Below are 21764 nucleotides of genomic sequence, written 5' to 3' on the forward strand. Positions count from 1 at the left end.
TGTGTGTGTGCATGTGTGTTGGGTGTGCGTGTGGTTTGGGGGCGAGCCGGGCGCTTTTGGAACGAGTAGCCCGGGATGGGGCCGCTGGTGACCCCTGGGCACGTTGGGGGCGGCTCGCCAGCACTGGGGCGCTGTTTACCAGCGAGGCCTGGACGTGACTCTGCAGCCCTCTTGGAGTAGGCGGATCTCCGCCCGCCGTCTCCTGGGAGATGTAGTTCTCGCGGGCCCCTCGTGTGCGGGATTGTGGGAGCTGTAGGCGCTGCCCGGGCCACGCTTTCCATGCACAAAGCATGGTCCACGCGGGAGGGGGAGGGGCAGGGAACTCCGGACGGGACAGATTTACCACGAGTTGCGGGGTAGGCCTACTTTCCCCTCCCTCTCCCCACCCCAGACTGGGGGCCACTTTCCCTCCTCTCGCCGCCGGTTTCGTTCTGTCCCTTTCCACGTGGGTCTCTGCCACAAACTCCCAGACAGCACGTCCGCCAACCCCCAGGCAGAAACTGAAAGAATTTAGTTTCCAAGCACTGTGTTTGTGTAGGGTTGGCCCTACCTACCCAGCAAGATTTGGGGATGGCGAAGTTTGCGAGCCTGGACTCCCTGTGATCTAAACTTTGTGCGAATGGTTTGGGGGTGTTAGGCAGCTCTCCCGCCTCAATAGACTGGGTGATTGGCAAACGCCGCATGTCTGGTCAGGTGGCTGCTACTTAGGAGCGGCCAACTCGCCTCCCCCTCCAAAAACGCCCCCAAACTCTCGGGACTTACTGGGATAAATGGACTGACTAGGATTTTCAGGTGACATGACCTGTGGGATCCTATTTATTTTCTCACCTCCATATGCTCAAGTAGGGAGAATTTTCTGGAGTCTTCTGCCCTTGCACACCCAGACCCCACTAACTTACTTTTGCGGAGTGGTAGTAGACCCTTCCCAAATTTCTCACCTGGGAGTAGGGTAGTGGAAAGGTACCCCGGTAGAGACAGGAACTCTCGGCTTCAGGAACTAAGACTGGGTTGGTTAAATGGGAGGGGGGGGTCTTCTGCTGAGGGCAGAAAGAAAAGGAGGGAACTTTATTCAGTTCTTAGCCGTGGATTTTCCCTTCAGGCTCACAGTCAGGATCGGTAGCTACCTCCCATTCCTACTGTCTGGTGTGGCCCTGTCAACCACTTAATCAGTAAGTAAAATAACGGGCTTGAAACCAGATGGTCTCAGAGGTCTCAGGGCTAATGTCATAGCATAATGTCATAACTTTCCCTAGGACTGACATTGGGGATAATAGAAAACCTTCATAGTGTAACGAAAATAGCTGTGGACTTAGAAGACCTCCTAATAAGTTGTTTGACCTTGGCAATGCTACTTTATTTCTCTTTCAGCCTTAGTTTTTTTTTTTCTGTGTTGTTTAGGCTCATCCTATCCTTCTTGACCCCGGTTGGGGTTTTCTTGGGGGAATTACCAGAATGGTTTACCATTTCCTTCTGCTCCTTTTACAGACAGGGTTAAGTGACTTGACCAGGGTCACACAGCTAGTACTGTAAGTGTTAGGTCAGATTTGTACTCAAGAAGATGAATCTTCCTGATGCCAGGCCCTGTGCTCTTTCTAGTGTGCCACCTGGCTGCCCTCTTATCTGTGAAATGGTAATAGAAACCTTTGAAATACCTACTTCACAAGTTTGAAGAGATGTAGAAAGTGTAAGTTTGTTGTTAGTATGAATAAACCTGATGCCTTCCCTCAAAAAACTTAACCTACAAAATAGGATAAACGCTTATACTTGAAAAGATTAAAGAAAAGATATGGAATGCCAGGTGCCTTTAAGCAAGGCACTTCTCTCACTGTCTCTTGTCTGGGTTTTCTCAGTTGTAAAATGAAGGAGATGTATTAGAATGCCTAGCAACCCTTCGGTTCAAAGTCAGTATGGTTATAATGGAAAGAGTGTTAACTAGAAGTGGGGAGACCTGGACTCAATTACAGGCTTAGTGACCTTGGGCAAATCCCTTAACCTTTCTCTCAGTCTCAGCTTCCTTAAATGTAAAATGAGGACTTGAACTGCTGTGTGCCCCTCAGGATTATTGAAGGAAGAAGCACTTTGTAAAATGGCTAAATACTATTGAAATTCTAGCCGTCAATTTTATTTGATCTTCAGAAACCAAATCAGGAGTACACAAGGGTAAAGATACAGGAAGATAACCAGTGTGTCTGGGAGAATCAGTGTAGACTTCTTAAAGGAAGAGAAAAGGGGGATTTTAAGTTGGCCCCTGGAAGGATGATTAGGTATGGATTGATGAGGCAAGAGGAGAAGGCATTCCAAGCACCAAGGCCATCCTAGTAGGGGAGAAATATGGAGGGAGATTTAGGAAAGGAAGCAGAGTCAGCCAGGAGGCAGCTGCTGTCCAGTCAGCCAGGGCTGAGCATGTGGAGAATGGGATTCCCAGGAATTTAGTTTTGACCACTTGGCAACCCTTTCCCTATGAGGCTCCTGGGCATCTTACCAAATTGAAACCCAGTGTCTGAACCTTCTGTGGGCCTGTTGGAACCCTTGTTTGAACTGGCGGGTATGTGTTTCTCTTCCCTTAATTTGGGTTTATTCTAATCTAAAATAAGGAATGCATTCCATACACTGGTTTCTGAAAGTGTGAGATATAGCAGAAACAGCAGCACAGAACAGCTGTTTGCCCACCTGGTATGAGCTTGTGGCCTGACTCTTAGATTTCAGTGTCCTGTGGGTCAGATCACACCCCTGAACCCCTGAACTTATATATACACAGCCCCTGTCCAACCCTGGTGCCCTGGGAAGCAGGTGCAAAGTCTGTCCTTGACATCAGCCTTTCTCCCCATCGAGGAATGGGCATGAATGGTTGTACAGGGGATTTAGACCAGGTATAAGGAAAAACTTCATGTTGGACTTAGGATACAGAGGGAAATTATTGTGGTACACTGAGTGCTTAACCAGAAGGGAGAAATCAGTGGGTTGCAATGGTCAGAGAAATGAAGAATGAATGTCAGAGCTGGAATCAGCTTTATCTAAACCTTTTTTTTGTGTTGTGGACCCCTTTGACAGTCTGGTGAAGCCTTTGCACCCCTTCTTAGAATCATGCTTTTAAATGTGTAAAATAAAATACCAAGGTTTTTAAAAAATTTTTTTTCTTTAAGCAATTGGGGTTAAGTAACTTGCTCAAGGTTACACGGCCAGTTACTATTTCTGGGTGTGGTGCTGAGTATCTGAGCCCAGATTTGATCCAGGTCATCCCGACACTGGAGCCGGTGCTCTTACTCGCTGAGCCACCTGGCCGCCCGATACCAAGGTTTGCAAAGGAAAATTACATTGAGATACAGTTTTTACAATGTTACAACAAGTAATGGATCCTAGATTAAGAACCCCAGATGGAGCCCAAATCCATCATTTTATAGGAAATTGAGACCCTGAGTGGGAAAATGCCTTGCCTGGTGTTATACAGTGAGTTTATGGCAGAATGGATTTTTAGAACCCAGATTTTTTTTTGGTCTAGGGCTGTGGCCACTGTACCAGTTTCAAGGAGGATGAGGGGAGACTTGAAGAAAGTGTAAGATTTGGAAATGTAGAGAGGATGTGGTGAGAAGCCTCTTCTAGGCAGTAACGGGATGAGGGGTGTGTTCCTGGAGTAATATAATAGAGCTGATGTTTGCAAGGTATTTATGTACATTATCTCTCAGTTGGTCCTCACAACAATCTTTGAGATAGATGCTTTAGGTGTTCTTTCAGTTTCACAGAGTGAGAAAATTGAGACTCAGAGACAGACTTGCCTGTGGTTACACAGGTAGTTAAGTGTGGGAATCTCGTGTGAAAGGAGCACAAGTCTCCCCTGACTCCAGGATCAGTACTCTTTCTACTATATGCCATGCTTTCTCTGATGACAATGGCCAGAACAGATCAGAGCCCTGCTAATAAGGGGAAGTAAGAGTGATGTGGGGGAAGAGCACCATCCTTGGAATAGAAACAGTTTCAGATCCCCAGCTCCAATTTACTCACCATATGGTATTTGAATGGGTCATCCATCACCTCCTAGACTCAGTTTCCTCATCTGTAAAACATATGATAATCCTTACAGTACCTACTTTGTGGCATAGTTATAAGAAGAAAACTCTTTGTAAACCTTAAAAGCACTGCACAAATGCATTTTTATTATTGTTGTTACTGGTTAGGTGGGGAAGGTTTTGGGAAGGGAAGGGAATAAGTATTAAGTACCTACTATGTGCGATTGGCATCGTGCTAAGTGCTTTACAAATATCTTTTTTGATCCTTACAAGAACCCAGTGAGGTAGGTGCTATTGTTATCCACATTTTGCAGTGGAGAAAACTGAGGCAAATAGAGGTTAAGTCACTTGCCCAAAGAAAGGTCTTGAAAGCCAGGTTGAGGAATTTGGAAATGAGTTGTTAAGATTCCTTCTAGCTGTGATGTTCTTCAGCTTTTGCTTATAGTAAGCAGTTTCTCCTTCAGCTGGAGTGTTGGGTTGCTACTTACTGGGAATTAGAATCAACTGGGGATGAGTATTGCTCAGATAAACCTTTGAAAAAATAAATAGTATTAAGTCCCCTTCATCTTAAGTTCCCCCTATTCCAATACATTCCCAGCTTAAGCTGTTCTCACTTGATGAAAGGGAATTAGGTTTGAAATGTATCTAATATTTTCTCACATAGACAAGTGACTTTCTGATGCAGGACAATATTCTGAACCTTCTTCAAAATAGATGCTGTTTATTTAACTGTATGTGATTTGGAACAAGTAACTTATAACCTCCCCAGGCCTTATATTCCTCTTCTGTAAATTCAACATTTATATAGCACTTTAAGTTTTGCTAAGTGCTTTACATATAGTAATCTCACTTGATCCTGCTAGAGGTTTTTACTAAATTCTATGATCCCAGATATAAATGTAGAGCTGAGAAACTCAGGACGAAAACCAGGATATCGGATCTTGCATAAGGCAGAGTGTTGGCTAGGAGCTAGAATCCAGAAGCTTCTGGGTTGCCCCTCAGTCTTCTGGCCTCTGACATCAGCACCTGGGGGCTAGGAAAGGAAGTGTCCTGGAAAGAGAAGCAGGTACCAGTTTCAGAGACTGTTGGATAGCACAGGAAGACCAGAGATTGAGTCTTGTGTAATAAGCTGAAAAAGTAACTGAGCAGCCTTGTGTCTCAAGTTTACCTTGGTCTCTAGCTACTCCTGTCTCCTAAGGATCAGCTAAATAATAATAGCAGTCCTTTGTACCATGCAGTGATTGATTAGCAGTTGGCAAAGTGCATTTATAACTTTTTATTCATTTGAGCCACACCACAATCCTGTGGTATAGGTAGGACAAGACTTGTTTTTGTTTTACAATTGAGCAAAGTAATACTTTTCTCAGTGGAATACTTATTGTACACATCAGTTTGTTAGGGACTTTTCTTTCTAGCATGTAGTACTAACCTAGTAAGCCCTTAAGCTTGTGTATTGATTGATTGATTGATTGATTTGAGAAACAGAATGACCCAGTGGTAAAGAGCCCTGAATCTGGGGTCAGAGGATCTGGGGTAGAATGTTGGCATTGCCTCTTAATCCCTCTTTGGCCTTATGCAGGTCATTGATTTCTCTGGGCTTCAGTTTCCTTATCTCTTTATGAAGAGAGGGTTGGGTAGATAACACCAGAGTTCCAGCTCAAAATCTGTGATTCTATGTCTTTTTTCAAGAATTGATATTTGACGATACTCATTGCGAAGTCAGAAGATCTGGGTTTGAATCTATACACTGCCATTTATTTTCGGGTGTGAAGGTGGCCTCTCCCAAGCCTTGGTTTCCTCATTTGTAAAATGGGGAATAATGCCTTACCGGGTTATTGTGATTAATCAGAGGGAAAGATGCTATTAACTGACATTTATATCCAGGGATGTGTTGGTAAATGTTTAACAGTTGGCTCTCTCCGACACACTTCAAGTTTAATCTTCATTATTAACATTCTCCATCACTTTCTTAAGTCTAGACAATCAATAAAACAATAAATCAAGCCCTGATTTGGAGCTTGCCAGTTTCCAAAGTATAAATGCTCACTTACACTGAAAGATTTTAATTGGCTCTCTGGAGCTCTAATATACTATACCCTGTTTATATCACACTTTAAAGTCTACAAAGGACTTTTGTACCTTAAGTCATTTGAGCCTCCCAAGTTACCTTGTAAAATAGGTACTAAAAGTATTATTGCCCCCATTTAGATCTGGAGGCTAAGGCTCAGAAAGGTTGAGTGACATATTCAAGGTCCCACCTCAGAGGCAGGATTTGAACTAAGATCTTTCCAAGTCCAACACTATCCATTATACCACATTACCTCTAGTCCTTTCAACAACTAAGGTCCAGGGAAACTGGCCACTGTCCCTATTCTTCTACCTCATTAGAGGGACGTAGGATTGGGTGAGAAAAGGTCTTCTTTACAACTCATTGGACAGGCACTGGGACTACCCCTGCCCCAGTGACAGCTGATGTTTCCATGGACCCCCCCACCCCCCTTCTCACCCTTAAAACAAAAGGACCTCTAAGGAATGTGTTTCCACACAGATTTGAGGTTGGCTCTAAAGGCTAGCCTTTTTTGGCAGTTTGCTTCAAGCTAGCTAGTATATCTGGCATTCTCTGTAGTGGGCAGTCATTCAGCTGGGATCTTTCCTGTAGTCAGTCTGGTCCATTTAAAGGACAATGATAATTGTTGCTCACGATGACCTCCCCAGGCAAAGTAAGTTCTTCAAGTGCCACATGAATCATCAAAGAAGGATTAAATTAGTCTCTCTGTAGCTTTGGTGATACAAACCATTTTGGGTTGAATAGAGGGATGTCCCCTATCCCCCTCCCCACCCCCCCAAACTGGCTTATTTAAAACCTGAATGTGATCTGTAATTGGTATATCTCTTTTTTTTCTTTCAAAAAGATTTCATTTTAGAGGTGCAGCCTATATTTGAGGACAGCCCATATTTCAACCCAACATGGCACATTTTATTGTGCTCTAATTCTTTTGAAAGGGGCACTTGGAGTGAGACACAGATAGAAACTTGTTTGATGATTCAAGGATCTGCAGTTCATCAGTATATTTTCTACACCTCTTGGCTCACAGTTCTTTCATGCCTTAGCAAATGGTTTAAACATATTTGTATCCTTAGCACCTAGCACAGTGCCTGGAACATAGTAGGCATTTACTATATGCTTGATAATTGAGTAATAAAACTTAACAGTGTTTCTACTTTTTTGTCGTGGCCTTTGAGAACAAGGAATTACCTCTGTGTTCTGATAAGACTTTTGAGAAAGCAAAAAACTGAATTAGCTAGACATAGCCTTGCCTCTCCACCCCTACCTCCCATGCTAGATAATGGAGTTTGGTGAGGATCATAGAAATCATAGAATGATTGATCAACTAGAGCTGGAAGGGACCTTAGGACATAGTTAGAAGGGACTTATGAAAATATCTCGTTCAACCCACTCATTTTAATAACTCCCATTTGTATAGCCTTAATATTTGTAATGCCTTTACAATTATTATTCCATATTATCCTCACAAAACCCCTGTGAGATGTGTTGTTATTATCCCATTTTACAGGTGAGAAAACTGAGGGACAGAGAAATTTCATTGAATTGCCCCATGGTTCCATTGCTTATGAGTACCTGAGGCAGGATTGGGTCTCCCTGACTTGGAGTCTAATTCTCTCTGTCCACCACCCAACACCATTCCTTTGAGAAAAGAGGTTACCCAGCTCCTAAGGAACAGAGCCTGACTCTGAGCCCTTCCCTCCTGACTCCAAATCAGTGTTTCTACTGAGCCTGGCTGAGAAATGACAGGGAGCATGGTGTGAGAGGGGAGTTGGTGGCAAAGTCTATGGGAGGGAAGGGACTTGGGTGGAACAAAGAACAGTAGCTCTCGATGCTGGAGCCATCCTTGCTGGGCTCTGTCTTGTCTCCTAAACTCTGATGTCTCTGATGTGATTCCAGGGAACAGCTAGACATACAAGAAACCTCCCCCACCCCCCAAGGCTGGGGTTATTTTTGTGGCCACAAAATTGGTCCTGAGGTCCTTTTCCCTATAAAAGGGTGAACATTGTTGTGGTTGGTCCTGGCCTTATCCTGAGGGAAAGGAATTTGGGAATAGTCACAGACCATTTTGGGTCCCAAAATTGAGGGGTGGGGATGGGAGTTACCCATCTAACTTCAGAAGAATCGTTTGGGACTCAAGGGCTGGAAGGTGTATGGGGACTTAGTCAAGAAGCATTTGCTAAGCTCTTACTAAATATGCCAGTGACTCACCCTAGCCTCAGCTTTTTCATCCATAAAATGGAGGGAATAAACCTAATCACTTAACACATGAGAAAATGGGCATGAAAATAATCACACCATCCTATTATAACAGGTCTGTAAGGTTTCCAGAATGCTTTCCCAGAGAAAAAAAACTAACCTTTTCAGTGTCTTGTAGCTAGTAAGCAACAGGGGTGGAATTCGAACTTGGGTTCTCTTGATTTAGATATAGGACTGAAGAAAGAAAAGACTCTCCAGTACAAAAATACAGATAAGGCCCCCCAGGTTTAGAGAGGAGGGGAAGTGCTTAAACTCCCATAGGTACTTAATGGCAGAGATTCAAACTCAGGTCTTCTGATTCTAAATCCAGGGCCAAGGGCCCTTTCCAATATGCCATGTCAGTGTGCCCTGACTGGATGATTTCCGAAGCAGTTTTTCCCCATTTGATCTCTCCAGTTGGGGAAACAGTCCCTAGGATGAAATGGAGCTGGGACTAGGATGCAGGTAAAGGAAGTCTTGAGACTTCGTGGGAGCAGGGGGTGCACTAATGTGAATTAGTAGCAAAGTACAAAGTTTTAGAAAGCAAGAATGCATTTTTTTTTTTGCCCCTGACCTCCCTGGCCTTGCTCTGTGCCCGGTTCTGATGCACAAACGGCCTGGTCTTTGGCCTTTCCCCAAACGTGTACTCTTGAGGTGCTGACTTCTTAGTATTGGATGATCTCAGAAGCCCCTGAAGTTTAAGTCTCTTTACAGCAGTTTAAGAATGGACAGTTCCTCTCCTTCCCTGGAAGCCCCTGGGATACTTTCTATCCTAACCGCAGCTTTGGATAGTTAAAGGACCAAGCTTTGGTTTGAGATTTTAACTATTCCCTGAAAGGGGTGGGGGTGGGGCTGACTCCCTGGAGAGTTTTTGAACAAAGAATTTGGTGCTGGAAGGAAAGATCTACCGTGTTTCCCCATAATAAGCCCTCCCCCGAAAATAAGCCCTATTGAGATTGCTACTGTAGTGAAGGTGATCCCCTGCGCTACACGCTACATAATTAGCCCTCTGTGTCCACGCTTCCCCCCCCCCTTCCCCCCCCCCCCGGAAATGCACGCTGCGCTCCGAGCTGCATCCAATCAGAGCTGCAGCAGTGAGTGCATCATCCTGTTCTTCCCCAGTGATTTGCTTGCTGGCGCCATTGAGAGCAGTGTGGCAGAGGAGAGCTGAGGCAGGACAACATAAGCCCTCCCCTGAAAATAAGCCCTCTGGTGTTTTTCTTTCCAAAAAAATAAGACAGTGTCTTATTATCGGGGAAATGTGGGTACCAGTTAATCCAGCCAAACAGATGAGCTCCCTGAGGCTTGGAGTGGGAGGCTTGCCTAAAGTTGTCGAGCTAGGAAGGGGCAGATTTGAATCCAGGCCTTATGACTCCAAAAGCCACTGCTTTTCATCCAGTTAGTTCAGTATGCTTCTGATGTATCCTGTATGGAGAAATCCTGGGAGTCTGATCCTCCCAGGTCTAGAGTCAGTACCCCAAGGCTGACTTTGATCAGGTCCCTGTAGCTTCCCATTTCATGGCCTGCCCTTGACGTTACCCCTCCCCCATACAGACCACTATTCATACCAGTGAAGACATTATTGACCTTATGTGGACTGGGAGAGACACAGTTAGAAATCCAGTGGAACTGATAATACCAGTGATTTGTTTTGTGTCCTTGGGGGATTCAGTGCAGCAAGTCTAAACCAATGTTCGTTCATTCATTTAACGAGCATATATTTATTAACTACTATGTGCCGGAGCCTGGGACTACAAAGAAATGAAGATCAAGTCACTCATCATCTGGGCTTCATTTCCCCTATTTGCAAAATGAATGAGTTAAGAGTTCCTTCCAGGTCTGAAGTCCTGTGTCCAGAGATCTTGGGCCTGATCTTGTTCTTCTTGGGGGAGGGCTACCTTGTTCTAGAGGTGCCCCTAAGGTCAAGATTGGCTTCCAGCTCTTTGGGGTGAACCCCTCTAGACAGACGGTCCAGTTGCCAGGTCCTAGAAGGAGGCCTCTGATCACTTTCCATGACACCTGTAGGCCAGCATCTTCTTTAGTGAGCAGAGAACTCAAGTGTGGCAGTTCATATGTACAAATATGTTGGTATCAGGTGAGAAGAGGATGAAGCTTGTTAATACAGACTCCCTCCCTGGGGTTGTAAGCAGCGTTTGGAGTCTGGAAGAGTTGGATTGGAATCCTGCTGCCTGCATTTAGTAGCTGTGTGACTGACTATGGGCAAATCACTGAACCAATTTGAACTGCAGTTTCTTCATCTATAAAATGGGGATATCTGCAGTACTTATGTCGCAGGATTTGTTTGGAGGCTCAAGTCACGTGATGTATGTCAAGTGCATTGCAAACTTTAAAACTCTGTCAACTTAAAGTTATTATCAGTACTAATCATCAGATGCTTGTTAAGTTTGAGGATTGAGGTACAAAGAACAAAACAATCTCCAGTCACAAGGAGTTTACATTCTGGTTTGGGGTTTTGTTTTGGCTTTTTTTGTTTTGTTTTTTGTTTTTTGAAGGGGGAAGGCAACGCAATTGGTGTTAAGTGATTTGCCTAAAGTCACACAGCTAATAAGTATGTTAAGTGTCTGAGGCCAAATTTGAACTCAGGTCCTCCTGACTCCAGGGCCAGTGCTCTTTCACTGCACCACCTGTAGCTGCCCCAGGAATTTACATTCTAATGGGGGAGGCAACAAAGACACAAAAATAGCATATATATGTATATTTTATGTTTATATATATATAAAGTTAAATAAATATATATATATACACACATGTAAGATTGGGAGGGAGATGATTTCATGAAGGGTAAAGATGATTTTTTTTTAAGAGGGGGAAAGAACAGGGCAGTTGGGGTTAAGTGACTTGCCCAAAGTCACACAGTAAGTGTGTCATGTGAGGCTGGATTTGAACTCAGATCCTCCTGACTCCAGGGCCGGTGCTCTCTATCCACTATGCTTCCTAGCAAGGATGGTTATTCTTATTTGACAGTGGAGGAAACCAAAACTGTACTGGTCAGGGTCACCAGAAGAGATAATGGTGGGTCTGGTACTCTGGACTGTCATCCTTAGTTTTTCCTTCTTTGCCACAGGAGCTCTAGATGTTGTATTTGTTTCCTGGGTTTTGGTGATAAGCCCCTTTCTCTCTTTTTTTTCCCCCTGAAATTGGAATGGGGAAAGGAACCAGGAATGACCCTTTTTAACCTGTGCTGAGTCAAAGAGTTATGCTGGGTTTCCTATTACTGTGTGTATATGAAAAGGTACATGATGATTTCTGAGGGCTCCTTGATGTAGAAAATGGCCTTGCTGAAGGCTGGATTCATTTCTCCTTTTGAGGGTTTCTGAGGACCTCCCTCCCCCCAGCCTCTTTTTTTACTCAGTAGGATTTCCCAGTGATGGAATTGGAGGCACCAAGATTACTGTTGATTCTCCCCCTGGTTCAAGGTTATGAGAAAAGAGGGGGACTGGGGCCCACTCCCCTGTCCCTGGGGCAGGTCGCCTAGGGAGGGGGCTTGACAGGAAGCAGGCAGGAGCTGTGGTTTTGGGTGGGGCCAGCTGGCCTCTGCTGGGATCCCAGCATCTGGAAGCCATTAGTTTAGGGGAGAAGGGGGGAAAGGACCCAGAATGGTAACTGAAGGGGGGGATACTTCTGATCCTAGGCCACACACACAGGCCCCTTGAGAATGGTGGCATTTGTTACGCAGACTCTATTTGTCCATCTGTCCCTATTGCCTGCTAAATTTTCTCTTCTATTCCCCCTATCCCCCAGCATCTTCTTATGGCCAGTGTTCTCCTCCCTCTCCCAAAGTCGCATTGTCTTTTTCTCTCCTTGGGCTGTGTTGCCTATTCAATGGTGGAATGACCCCAAAGGATACCAGGAGTCCTGTCCTTCTGAAATAAGATGGTACAGTCCCTTCTGGGGTACAGTGGGATGATTCTGGAGGCTGTAGTGGGTTCCTTGGAAGTTAGAGCAGAGGGGAAATCCCCTTTTGAGGAGGAGGGTGACTGCTGTTCTGGGATCAGTGTGTGATGTGGGGTAGTTGGGAAGGAACAAGTGGGTGTGAGGGTGGGCTAACTAGATGACCATCAAGGCAGTTTTAATCTGGAAAGAGAGGGTCTTAAGGAAAAGAGATAAAATCACAGAAGGTTTAGGGGGACATTGTCTGGATTGACTAAACCCTCAGATTCTTGACTGGGGCCCTCCTTCCCTTTGAAGCTAGAAGGAAGATGTTTGAAGACAAAGAAATCAGGGATATATCCTGGGTGTCCCAAAAGTTTCAGTGTAATTTAAAACTTTAGTAGCTTGAAAGCCACACTAAGACTTTTAGGACGCCCTTTATGCATGTACATATACACGTAATACACTTAATAACCAGGACATTGACTCACTTTGTGATTTTGGATCATAGATTTAGAGCTGGAAGAGACCTCAGGGGCCTTCTAACCTAGCACCCTCATATACCCCAGGAGGTTAAGTCATTTGCCCAAGGTGATATGGTTAGTATTTGTCTGAAGTAGGATTCAAACTGTGGTCCTTTGACTCTAGAGATAGCATTCTTTCTGGTGCCTCCTAATGTAGTACAACTCACTCCCCTTCTCAGTTTCCTCATCTGTAAAGAGATGGGGCTGAACCAAATCATCTTTTTTCTTTTCTTCTCTTCTCTTCTCTTTCCTTTTTTCTTTTCTGTTCTTTTCTTTTTTTACCATTTTGGAGGGGGGAAGGCAGAGCAATTGGGATTAAGTGACTTGCCCAAGGTCACACGGCTAGTAAGTGTGATGAAGTGTCTGAGGCCAGATTTGAACTCAGATTCCCCTGACTCTAGTGCTCTATTCACTGTGCCACCTAGCCACCCTTGGACTAAATGATCTTTAAAGTTCCTTACATTTCTTAAATTCTATGATTGAAGTACAAGCTAGACATAAAAACAGGTTCAAAGGGCCTGGGAGAAACCCTTGGACAATCAATCCCTGGTAACTCACTGAGGGTTTTTGAAGCCAGTTTCCAACCTGTGAGAGTAACTGTGGCCTTAACCTAAATTGCCTCTCCTGCTAAATGTCTTTGATGCTGTGAATGACCTGTAAACCTCCCTGTTGATCAGAGGTGTGTCCAGACCTCCTGGGTTTGAGTCTTCATCAGATCGAGGGACACAGCAGAGGGAGCAGAGGAAGAGTGGTCACTGGGTCTGCTTGGCTCTCTGCTTTGCTTTGGTGTCAGGTGGAGATGGATGATGGGGTTATGTTCATATTGTTGGAATGTATTAGTGACAGGAAGTGGCGTTTTGTGTTCTCCTTTTCTCTCTGGAGATATGTAAGGAAAAGGGGGCAGGAGAGCTATTTGAGGAAGACTGGTAGAGATGGGGTTGCAGAAGGAGATGCACCAGCTTGTGACCCTCTCTCCTGACTGGCTAGTGGGCTCCTTTCCCCTTACAGCCTGGCCAACATTCCACTGACCCCAGAGACCCAGAGGGACCAAGAGCGTCGGATACGTCGGGAGATTGCCAACAGCAATGAGAGAAGGCGGATGCAGAGCATTAATGCAGGGTTCCAGTCCCTGAAAACCCTCATCCCACACACAGATGGAGAGAAACTCAGCAAGGTGAGTAGGACCCAGCCTGGGAGAGGAGCAGGAAAGAAAGGTTGGTGGGGTGACTCTTTCACAGGCTGAGCCCCTTCTCATTGGACTCTGTCTAGAAATAAAGGGGAATCAATGCTAGTTTTGTCAAATGTTTCCCTGAGTGTGATTCTTCTTTTCAAGCCTGATTGTCTCATCCTCTTCTTTATACAAGGAAGAGAGGAGACAGGGAGAAGGGAGGTGGTGACAGAACTTTCTGTTGTTGTTATCAGATCTTTATGACTCTTGACTGCTGCACTCTAGGCTTCTTGATAGCATCTAGCACAGTGTGTTGTCCATAGTAGGCAATTAACTTCATGGCTTGTTAAATTGTACCGTTTGAATGACCAGCAAATGGGCTTTCTTGTAAGAAAAAAAAGGCTTAATTTTGATTAATGCCTTTTCTTTTTATCTCACATCCGGTTCCAGATATATCACTCCCCTATCTCTTATCTAGTGAACCACCCCCTGGAACAGATTTTAAAAAGCAAGAGAAAAAAGGCAGTTCGGCAAAACCAAATAACCGGTACGGTGGCAGTGTCTGAAGGCACATGCATTATTGTGCCCTCGTAGTTCCTCACCTCGGTGATGATTGGAAGGCCAGCAAGTGGGTTTTCAGCATGCACATTGCCCCATTCACCTACTGTCTGCGCCCAGCCCTGGGCATGGCAACATGGTGAGGGATATAAAATAATACTCTGTCTCTCCCCTAAGTAGAGACTTTGTAAAGGCGGGAAAGCCATAGGAGTCTAGTACTAGGAAGGTATGCCTGGGGTGGGTGGTGATGATGGCATAGGAGGAGGCAGGACGAGCTTGGTCCGTAAAGTCATTCAGGATTCCGAGGGAAAAGGAGGAAGGGAGAGAAGCATTTTAGGTGGCAGGAATAGCATGAACAAAGGGAAAGGATGAGGAGAAAGACCAGGTCTGTGTGTGTGTCGTGTCTTCAGGAGATAACAAGGGCAGATCAACTTTTATTTTTCAAAATTTCCCTCCTCTGTAAATGATGGGTATGGACTAGAGATAGCGATAGCCTTTAAGGGTCCCCTTCTCTTTTTTAAAAAGCATTAAATCTTATGGTGCTGTGAAATGACACATTATAAAACTCCAAAGTAAGAAGCACAGTTTTGTGGAATGGGTCTTAGATCCTGGGAACTAGTGGGGCCAGAAAGGGAGCAAAGAGCTGAGGAGCTCTCCAAGGCCACCTTCCATCCACTCAGTGTGGATCTTATTTGTACCAATTTATTTGCATGTCCGCTTCCCCATTAGAATGTAGTCTCCTTGAGAGTGCTTACACTTGGGCTCCCCAGTGCTCAGCACAATACCTGACCCTCAGTAAAGGCTTAATCAGTGCTTGTGGATTGATTTTGACCAGGGTAGGGTGGAAGGTCTGACCTGTTGCACTCTCCTCTTTCTTCCCTGGTAGGCAGCCATTCTCCAGCAGACAGCAGAATACATCTTTTCTCTGGAACAGGAAAAAACAAGGCTCTTACAACAAAACACACAACTCAAACGCTTCATCCAGGTAAGGATGCACCTTGGCTACCTGGCTTCCATCCCTGAGTCCTTGCTGGTTCATCCCCCGTCTCCCTGCCTAATGGGAGAACGTTTCCTCTGGACATTCTGCCATCCTTCACAGGCTGAGGGCATCCTGGCTGGTACTGCTTCACCAGGGCACAATTGACTCCGGTCTGGGAACACCTCAAAGGGAGGTACAAGTTACACTTGGCTGGCATTGGTCAACCTTCCCATAACTGGGCAGCAAAGGGGTTCCTTTCCTGTATGACAGAGTATGTGCCCTCATTAGATCAAGTCTGATCAGGGATATAGCCTTGATCCACAAGCCACGGGGGTTCAAGGGAAAGGACATACTGACCTGGAAGTCAGGAGACCAGGGTTCTCCTTTCGACCCTGATGCAAACTCACTCTGTCCTTTCTTTTTTCCCTGGGCCTCATTTTCCTCCCTCATGGAGTTTCTATTGTAGTTAGGGAAACAGGTACCCCAGGGAGGTGGTTCGTGCAACAGCTGATGAGAGAAGGGGAAGATGAGGGTAGATTGGAGGAGTTAGGAGACTTCCTGAAGGGGGGGGTGAGGGTTTAGCTTGACCCACTCTCCTGTCTGCTGCAAAGAGCATGGGCCCCCCTGCATGTGAGCCAACACCACACTGACACAGGGCCTTGAGTGATGAGCACATCCTGGAATGCTAGAGAAATCAGAGATCTGGAGGGGAGTGTGGGTGCAGGGGGAGGAGGAGGTGAGGGCAGGGGTGGGTGTGGAGTGTCTCAGTTGTTCATCAGGAGCTATGTTCTCATGGAGTTGTATATAAATAAGATTTTTGTAAATACTACTATTATATTGCATTAGGCATAGATCTCTTTCCCAGCATTATCGAAGCTATTGTTTCCTTTGATGTTAGAAAAATAAGGTGGAGAGTGGGGTGGGGACAAGTTTTTATTCACCATTTTACCAAAAAAAAAAAAAAAAGCAGTTTAGTCTAGGTGATTCTTAAGGCTCATTCTAGCCCTAAAACTAAGATTCTAGGATCAAGTTATTGTTACATTGTTTATTTATGTCCAGCTCGTCATGACCCCGAGGACCGTACTATCCATGTGGTTTTCTTAGCAAAAAACAAAACAAAACAAAAACACCAGAGTGGTTTGCCATTTCCTTCTCCAGTGGATTAAAGTGAACAAAGTTTAAGTGACTTGTCTAGGATGACACAGCTAGTGAGTGTCTGAGGCTAGCTTAGGGCTTCCTGACTCCAGCCCCAGTGCTGCCCCTCTAGGGTCAAGGTTATGACCCTAACCAAGGTTAATGACTGATCTGGCATCAGAACCCAGCTCTCCTCAATTCTAGACCAGCCTTCTTTTTGTGAAGCCATGCTGTTCTACTAGGGGAGCTAGCTATTTAAGGAACCCTATGGTGAAGAGCCTGTAAATCAAGCTGGATTTTCATGTAGTTAGTTTGCTTAGTACCATGGTCACCTGCATTTGACTGCCAATACATTGATTGTCCCCAGCTTGGATGGGGGCTGGCGCGTCTTTCTCCAGCCCTCCCCACGGGGCTCCGGACCTGCCATACATCCTTCCCTGGGTGGGATGCATTGGCCACTGACTCCCTCCCCCTCCCCCCTGGGGTGCCCAGGAACTGAGCGGCTCATCTCCCAAGCGGCGGCGGGCAGAGGATAAGGACGAGGGCATTGGCTCGCCAGACATCTGGGAGGACGAGAAGGCTGAAGACCTGAGGCGAGAGATGATCGAATTGAGGCAGCAGCTGGACAAGGAGCGGTCGGTGCGCATGATGCTGGAGGAGCAGGTGAGCTGGAGAGATGGGCAGCACCGGCTCCCACCTTGGTGTATGGGCCTGGTAGTGTAGGTCTGCTGCGCCCCCTGGTGGAGGTGAAGGGACAAGTGCTAACCCTCTCATCCTGACGGGCAGAGCTGCAGTGAGGAATGCTGAGCCTTGAGCCCTCAGTTTTCCCAGTAAGGGCTGGCCAAGGCATCCCCTGTCAGCCATTCAGAGGCAGTTAACTTTCATGTTGAGAAAGCATTCACGTCTGTCTGCTTTGTGCAGTGTGCTTGGGATGTTTAAAGTTCCAATCTCACCAAGATAGCTGTGGATGAGTGAAGAGCACCAGACTAAAGTCAGACATGTAGCCTGTGTGTCCTTGGGCCTCGGTTTTCTTATCTGTAAAATGAAGGATTTCCAAGGTCTCTCCCAGCTTTGACTGCCTATATTCTATCTTTACTCTTAAAAACTCTTAGAGCCTGTGTTCTTTGGTCCCTTCCTTCTTTGTATTATGTTCCAAGGTCTCTTGTAGCTTTAAACGTTCTATGTTCTAAGGTCTTTCCTACCTCCCATGTTCTACGTTGCCTGCCCCAGGGTCTTTTCTCACTCTGCCATGGTGTGTTCCAAGGTCCTTTCCAGCTGTGACATTCCATATTCTGTAGTTCTAAAGCTTCCAAAGAGTTTGAAGATAGATAGGCTTTGGCCTTTTAATAGGACTTCTGGGGGGCTTGGGTTGGTGGTGGGGTAGGAAAGGTCCCAGGCCCAGCCTCCTGAGCCAGCCTTACCCACAGGTACGTTCTCTGGAGGCTCACATGTACCCTGAGAAGCTGAAGGTGATTGCCCAGCAAGTCCAGCTACAGCAACAGCAAGAGCAGGTGAGATTGCTGCACCAGGAGAAGCTGGAGCGTGAGCAGCAGCAACAGCAGCTACGAACACAGGTGAGCATCACAGGACGGTTCATGTGTGCGTGTGTGCATATGCACGTGTGTGCGTGTTGGGAAGGACCGAATCAGGCAAGGCTGGCTTTGAGAGCTTGGTCGACTGTGGAGGGAAGCTGTGGCAGAATGGAGGAATTCCTGGCTGGAAGCCAGGACACCTGGGTTCCAAGTCATTCCCATTCTGGGCCTCAGGTGTCTCCACCACACACTGAGAAGGTTGGACCAGAGGCTCTAGTCCTTTCCTGTGTTCACAGTCTGGGATGTGCCTGCATCTGGCAGTTAGGGAGCCTTTACTGATGCTTTCTGCAAACCCCACCCTGTACTGGTAGTTTTGTTAGTGAGATGAAAGGGTGCCCTTAAAGGGTTTACAGGGCATTTGGGATATACAAGGCATTCACATGAAAGAATTAGAGAGCAAGTTAAGGCAGTTTGTGATGGCCTAATTTAGTAGTTGTGTAGACCAGTGGTTCCCAACCTATGGATTATGGACCCCGTGGGGGTTGTGGGATTGTTGAAGGAGATTTGTGAACTGTCATTTTGTCATTGTGTTATATTGAGAGGCAGTAGAAAGAGTGTTGGATGTGGGGACGGGAAAATTGTGTTCCAGTCCCACTTGAGACATTTACTAGCTATAGGCAAGCCATTAACTTCTTAGATCATTTTCCTCATCCACAGAATTGGGGCAATAATGATGCTACTTATCTCATAGGATGGCGAAGAAAGTGCTTTTTGAAACTTAAAACACTATTTGTAAATATTAAGTTAAGTTACTCTCCTTTTTCAACCAGCAGGACAATTACTTTCAGGTGGGGGTGGGGTCCCTGACTTTGTAGTCTTAAAAAAGGGGTCTTTATTTTATTATTATTATTTTTTAAAGCAATCGGGGTTAAGTAACTTGCTCAAGGTTACACGGCCAGTTATTTCTGGGTGTGGTGCTGAGTATCTGAGCCCGGATTTGATCCAGGTCTTCCCGACACTGGGGCTGGTGCTCTTACTCGCTGTGCTACCTGGCCGCCCCATGGGGTCTTTATTTTTAAAGGATAGGAATCATTGGATGGATTATTAGGCCATAAGAATTCAGAGAAGAAAGTGAGATCATCATCAGTCAGAGAAGGCTTTGTGAAGGCTTTGGGCTGTTTTAAGATGATTAGAATTTGGAGAGGCCCAGAGAAGAGATGTCTTCCTTGGGGGGAACACCATGGATCAAAAGCATAGAAATAGGAGTCCCCATGTTAAGTTGTGGAAGTGGTGAGGAGAACATCTTTCTTAGAATGTTAGGGGTAGGTGTAGGGGACTGGTGCTATCGAAGGCTGACTGGGGAGGTTGGACAGATTATGGAAGGCCTTGAATGTCAGGCTAAGGAAGGAGTTAGGATTTTGCTTTCTAGCTCTCAGATACCTTCATTGTCTTGTCATTTGAGGAGGATTATGACAACATGTGCAGAATGATTTGAAGGGAGAGACTGGAGGTCAAGAGACTAATAGGAGGCAGCTATAATGATACAGAAATGATATAATATGAATTTAGACTAGGGGGATGAGCAGTCGTAATGGAAAGTGCTCATGGATATGAGAGACGTTTTGTAGTAAGAGTGGGCAGGATTTGGTATGTGACTGGATGTCAGGGTCAAAGGAGGGGGGGATAGTCTGACAGGATAGAACCTGTGTCTGAGGCCAATTCTTGTACCCCCTCTGTTTTGCAGCTTCTGCCCCCCCATGGGCCTCCACCAGCTCCCACCCACCATCCCACAGTGATTGTGCCTGCTCCTCAACCCCCACCCTCCCACCATGTCAACGTAGTCACCATGGGCCCTTCATCAGTCATCAACTCAGTCTCCACATCCCGACAAAACCTGGACACCATTGTGCAGGTAAAGAAGGGAGGGACAACCTGTGCTCTGAGAGACAGGAGAGGGTGGCAGAGGGAAAGACCCAACCAGGGGTCCACAGAGTCTGTGAATGTGGATGGGGGGAAGAAGTTAGATCTTCATTTTCACTAGTGTGAAACTGCTCTGAGCTTCCTCATCTGTAAAATAAGAATAATATTTATGTGTCCTAGGGATCCATTGGGAAGATCAGAGATAGTGGATGTGCACAAAGCCCTGTAGTGAGGAGGGATTGTCAAAAAGAGGGTTGGGAAGAGTTGTAAGAGAGCTGGCCCTAGCCTCTCCTGGCCTTGGGGAGGTGAGAACAGAGATACATGCTGACTTAGCACTGCCAGGGGCTTTTAGGGTCTCTTTGATTTCTGAGCCTGGTCCTCTGGGGCCTTTCTTTGCTTTCTCACTCCTGGTTCATCAGCTGGTGCACAGGAGGGAAGGGGGCTGCCATCAGATGTACTCCAGTATGTAAGGGAAGGCTTGATCTGGCTGGCTCAGGCTGATAGATCAGAGATTCAGGTTTTCATCATGTAGTTTCTGAAGCCCTGGGAGTGATATGAGGAAATTTAAAAGACTTTTAGTTTTGATACAGAAATGAAGAAAATTAGTTTAAAATACCTTTATTGAATTAATAGGTGGTGAGGTTAAAAAAAAGCAACTCTGAAATGTTCAGGACAGTAGCTAGCCTGTCTGGTTAACAAAAATGGTTCTCAGCTCAGTAAAAGCACTTTTAAAACCAACTTCCTTATTTCCCACATGCCCAGTTTAACTTCTCTTAGTGTTAGGGTTACCTGTCACTTTGTTGTAGGCGTATTTGATTATGTTGTAGGCAGGGAGGTGGTGGTATAGATGGCCAGGAGGGGACACCTTGGATACCCTTTGCTGTGATCTGTGTCCCACCTAGACTGACCAAAATTGAGACTCCTTGGCCTCCTAGTGAGAGATTTTAGTGGAGAAGGGAGAATTTGGGAAGGGTTTTTTGGGAGTGAGGTCCTGGGCCAGCTGAAGGCCTGATCAATGTCCTTGCCCCTACCCCAACCCCTTCTTCTTAGGCAATTCAGCACATCGAGGGCACACAGGAGCAGGAGGAACAGGAACAAGAGGAACAGCGGCGGGCGGTGATTGTGAAGCCTCCAGTCCGGGCCTGTCCTGGAGCCCCTGCCTCTGACACAGCTTCAGACTCAGAGGCCTCAGACAGTGATGCTATGGACCAGAGCAAGGAGGACCCAGCGGGGGATGGAGATCTCCCCTGACCCCCCCCCACCGCCCTCCTCTCCCCCCCACCCTCAGGGGGGCGAGGGGGCAGGGGCAATAGTGGGGAGAAATGCTCGAGTTCTCAGAGCGGAGAGATTTTTACAAAATTACAATGTCATTTGGGTCTCTTTTATGACCTCTTTTCAATACTGTAATTCTTAACAAAGCCAACACACCCAACTTTGGAGAAGGCTGGGGAAGGATGGAGGGTGGAACTGGGATACAGGTGGTACCAGGGGGGCCAGGGCATGGCTAGAAGAGGCTGGGGAAGAAGTCAGGGACCTCCTTGGTCCCTCTCCACTGAACCATTTCACATTTCATTTAAAAAGGGGAAGAAAAATACCAAGATATTTCTTCTCTCCTCTTAGAAGCCAGCCCTGGAACAGTGACCACTCCCTCCAGTCTACCACTTGTTCCCCTCCCTTCTCTCTCCCCCTTCCTCTCTCCCCTCTCCCCCTCTTGTTTTTTCCTCTTTCCCCTTTAAGCACTTAAATGGATT

The 21764-nt window shown here is 46.0% G+C and overlaps 1 protein-coding gene across 3 annotated transcripts in view; it reads left to right on the forward strand.

The window, feature by feature from the left end:
- Positions 1-21758, forward strand: part of TFAP4 (transcription factor AP-4) — a 60302-nt gene extending 38544 nt beyond the window's left edge. For 2 of the 3 annotated variants that reach the window (XM_069106550.1, XM_069106534.1), the window contains exons 2-7: positions 13731-13896; positions 15335-15433; positions 17054-17224; positions 17989-18135; positions 19838-20005; positions 21064-21758. In XM_069106550.1, the coding sequence (XP_068962651.1) occupies positions 13822-13896; positions 15335-15433; positions 17054-17224; positions 17989-18135; positions 19838-20005; positions 21064-21264 (861 nt within the window). In that variant the 5' untranslated portion in view covers positions 13731-13821 and the 3' untranslated portion in view covers positions 21265-21758. Of the gene's footprint in view, positions 1-218; positions 357-13730; positions 13897-15334; positions 15434-17053; positions 17225-17988; positions 18136-19837; positions 20006-21063 lie in introns of those variants that run through there. The other variant, XM_069106542.1, reaches the window with a different exon arrangement.
- Positions 21759-21764: the final 6 nt, after the last annotated feature.

This window comes from Petaurus breviceps, unplaced genomic scaffold (assembly GCF_028583685.1).
Source record: "Petaurus breviceps papuanus isolate PSGF00001 unplaced genomic scaffold, PetGlider_PUasm1.0 138, whole genome shotgun sequence".
NCBI lineage: Eukaryota > Metazoa > Chordata > Mammalia > Diprotodontia > Petauridae > Petaurus > Petaurus breviceps.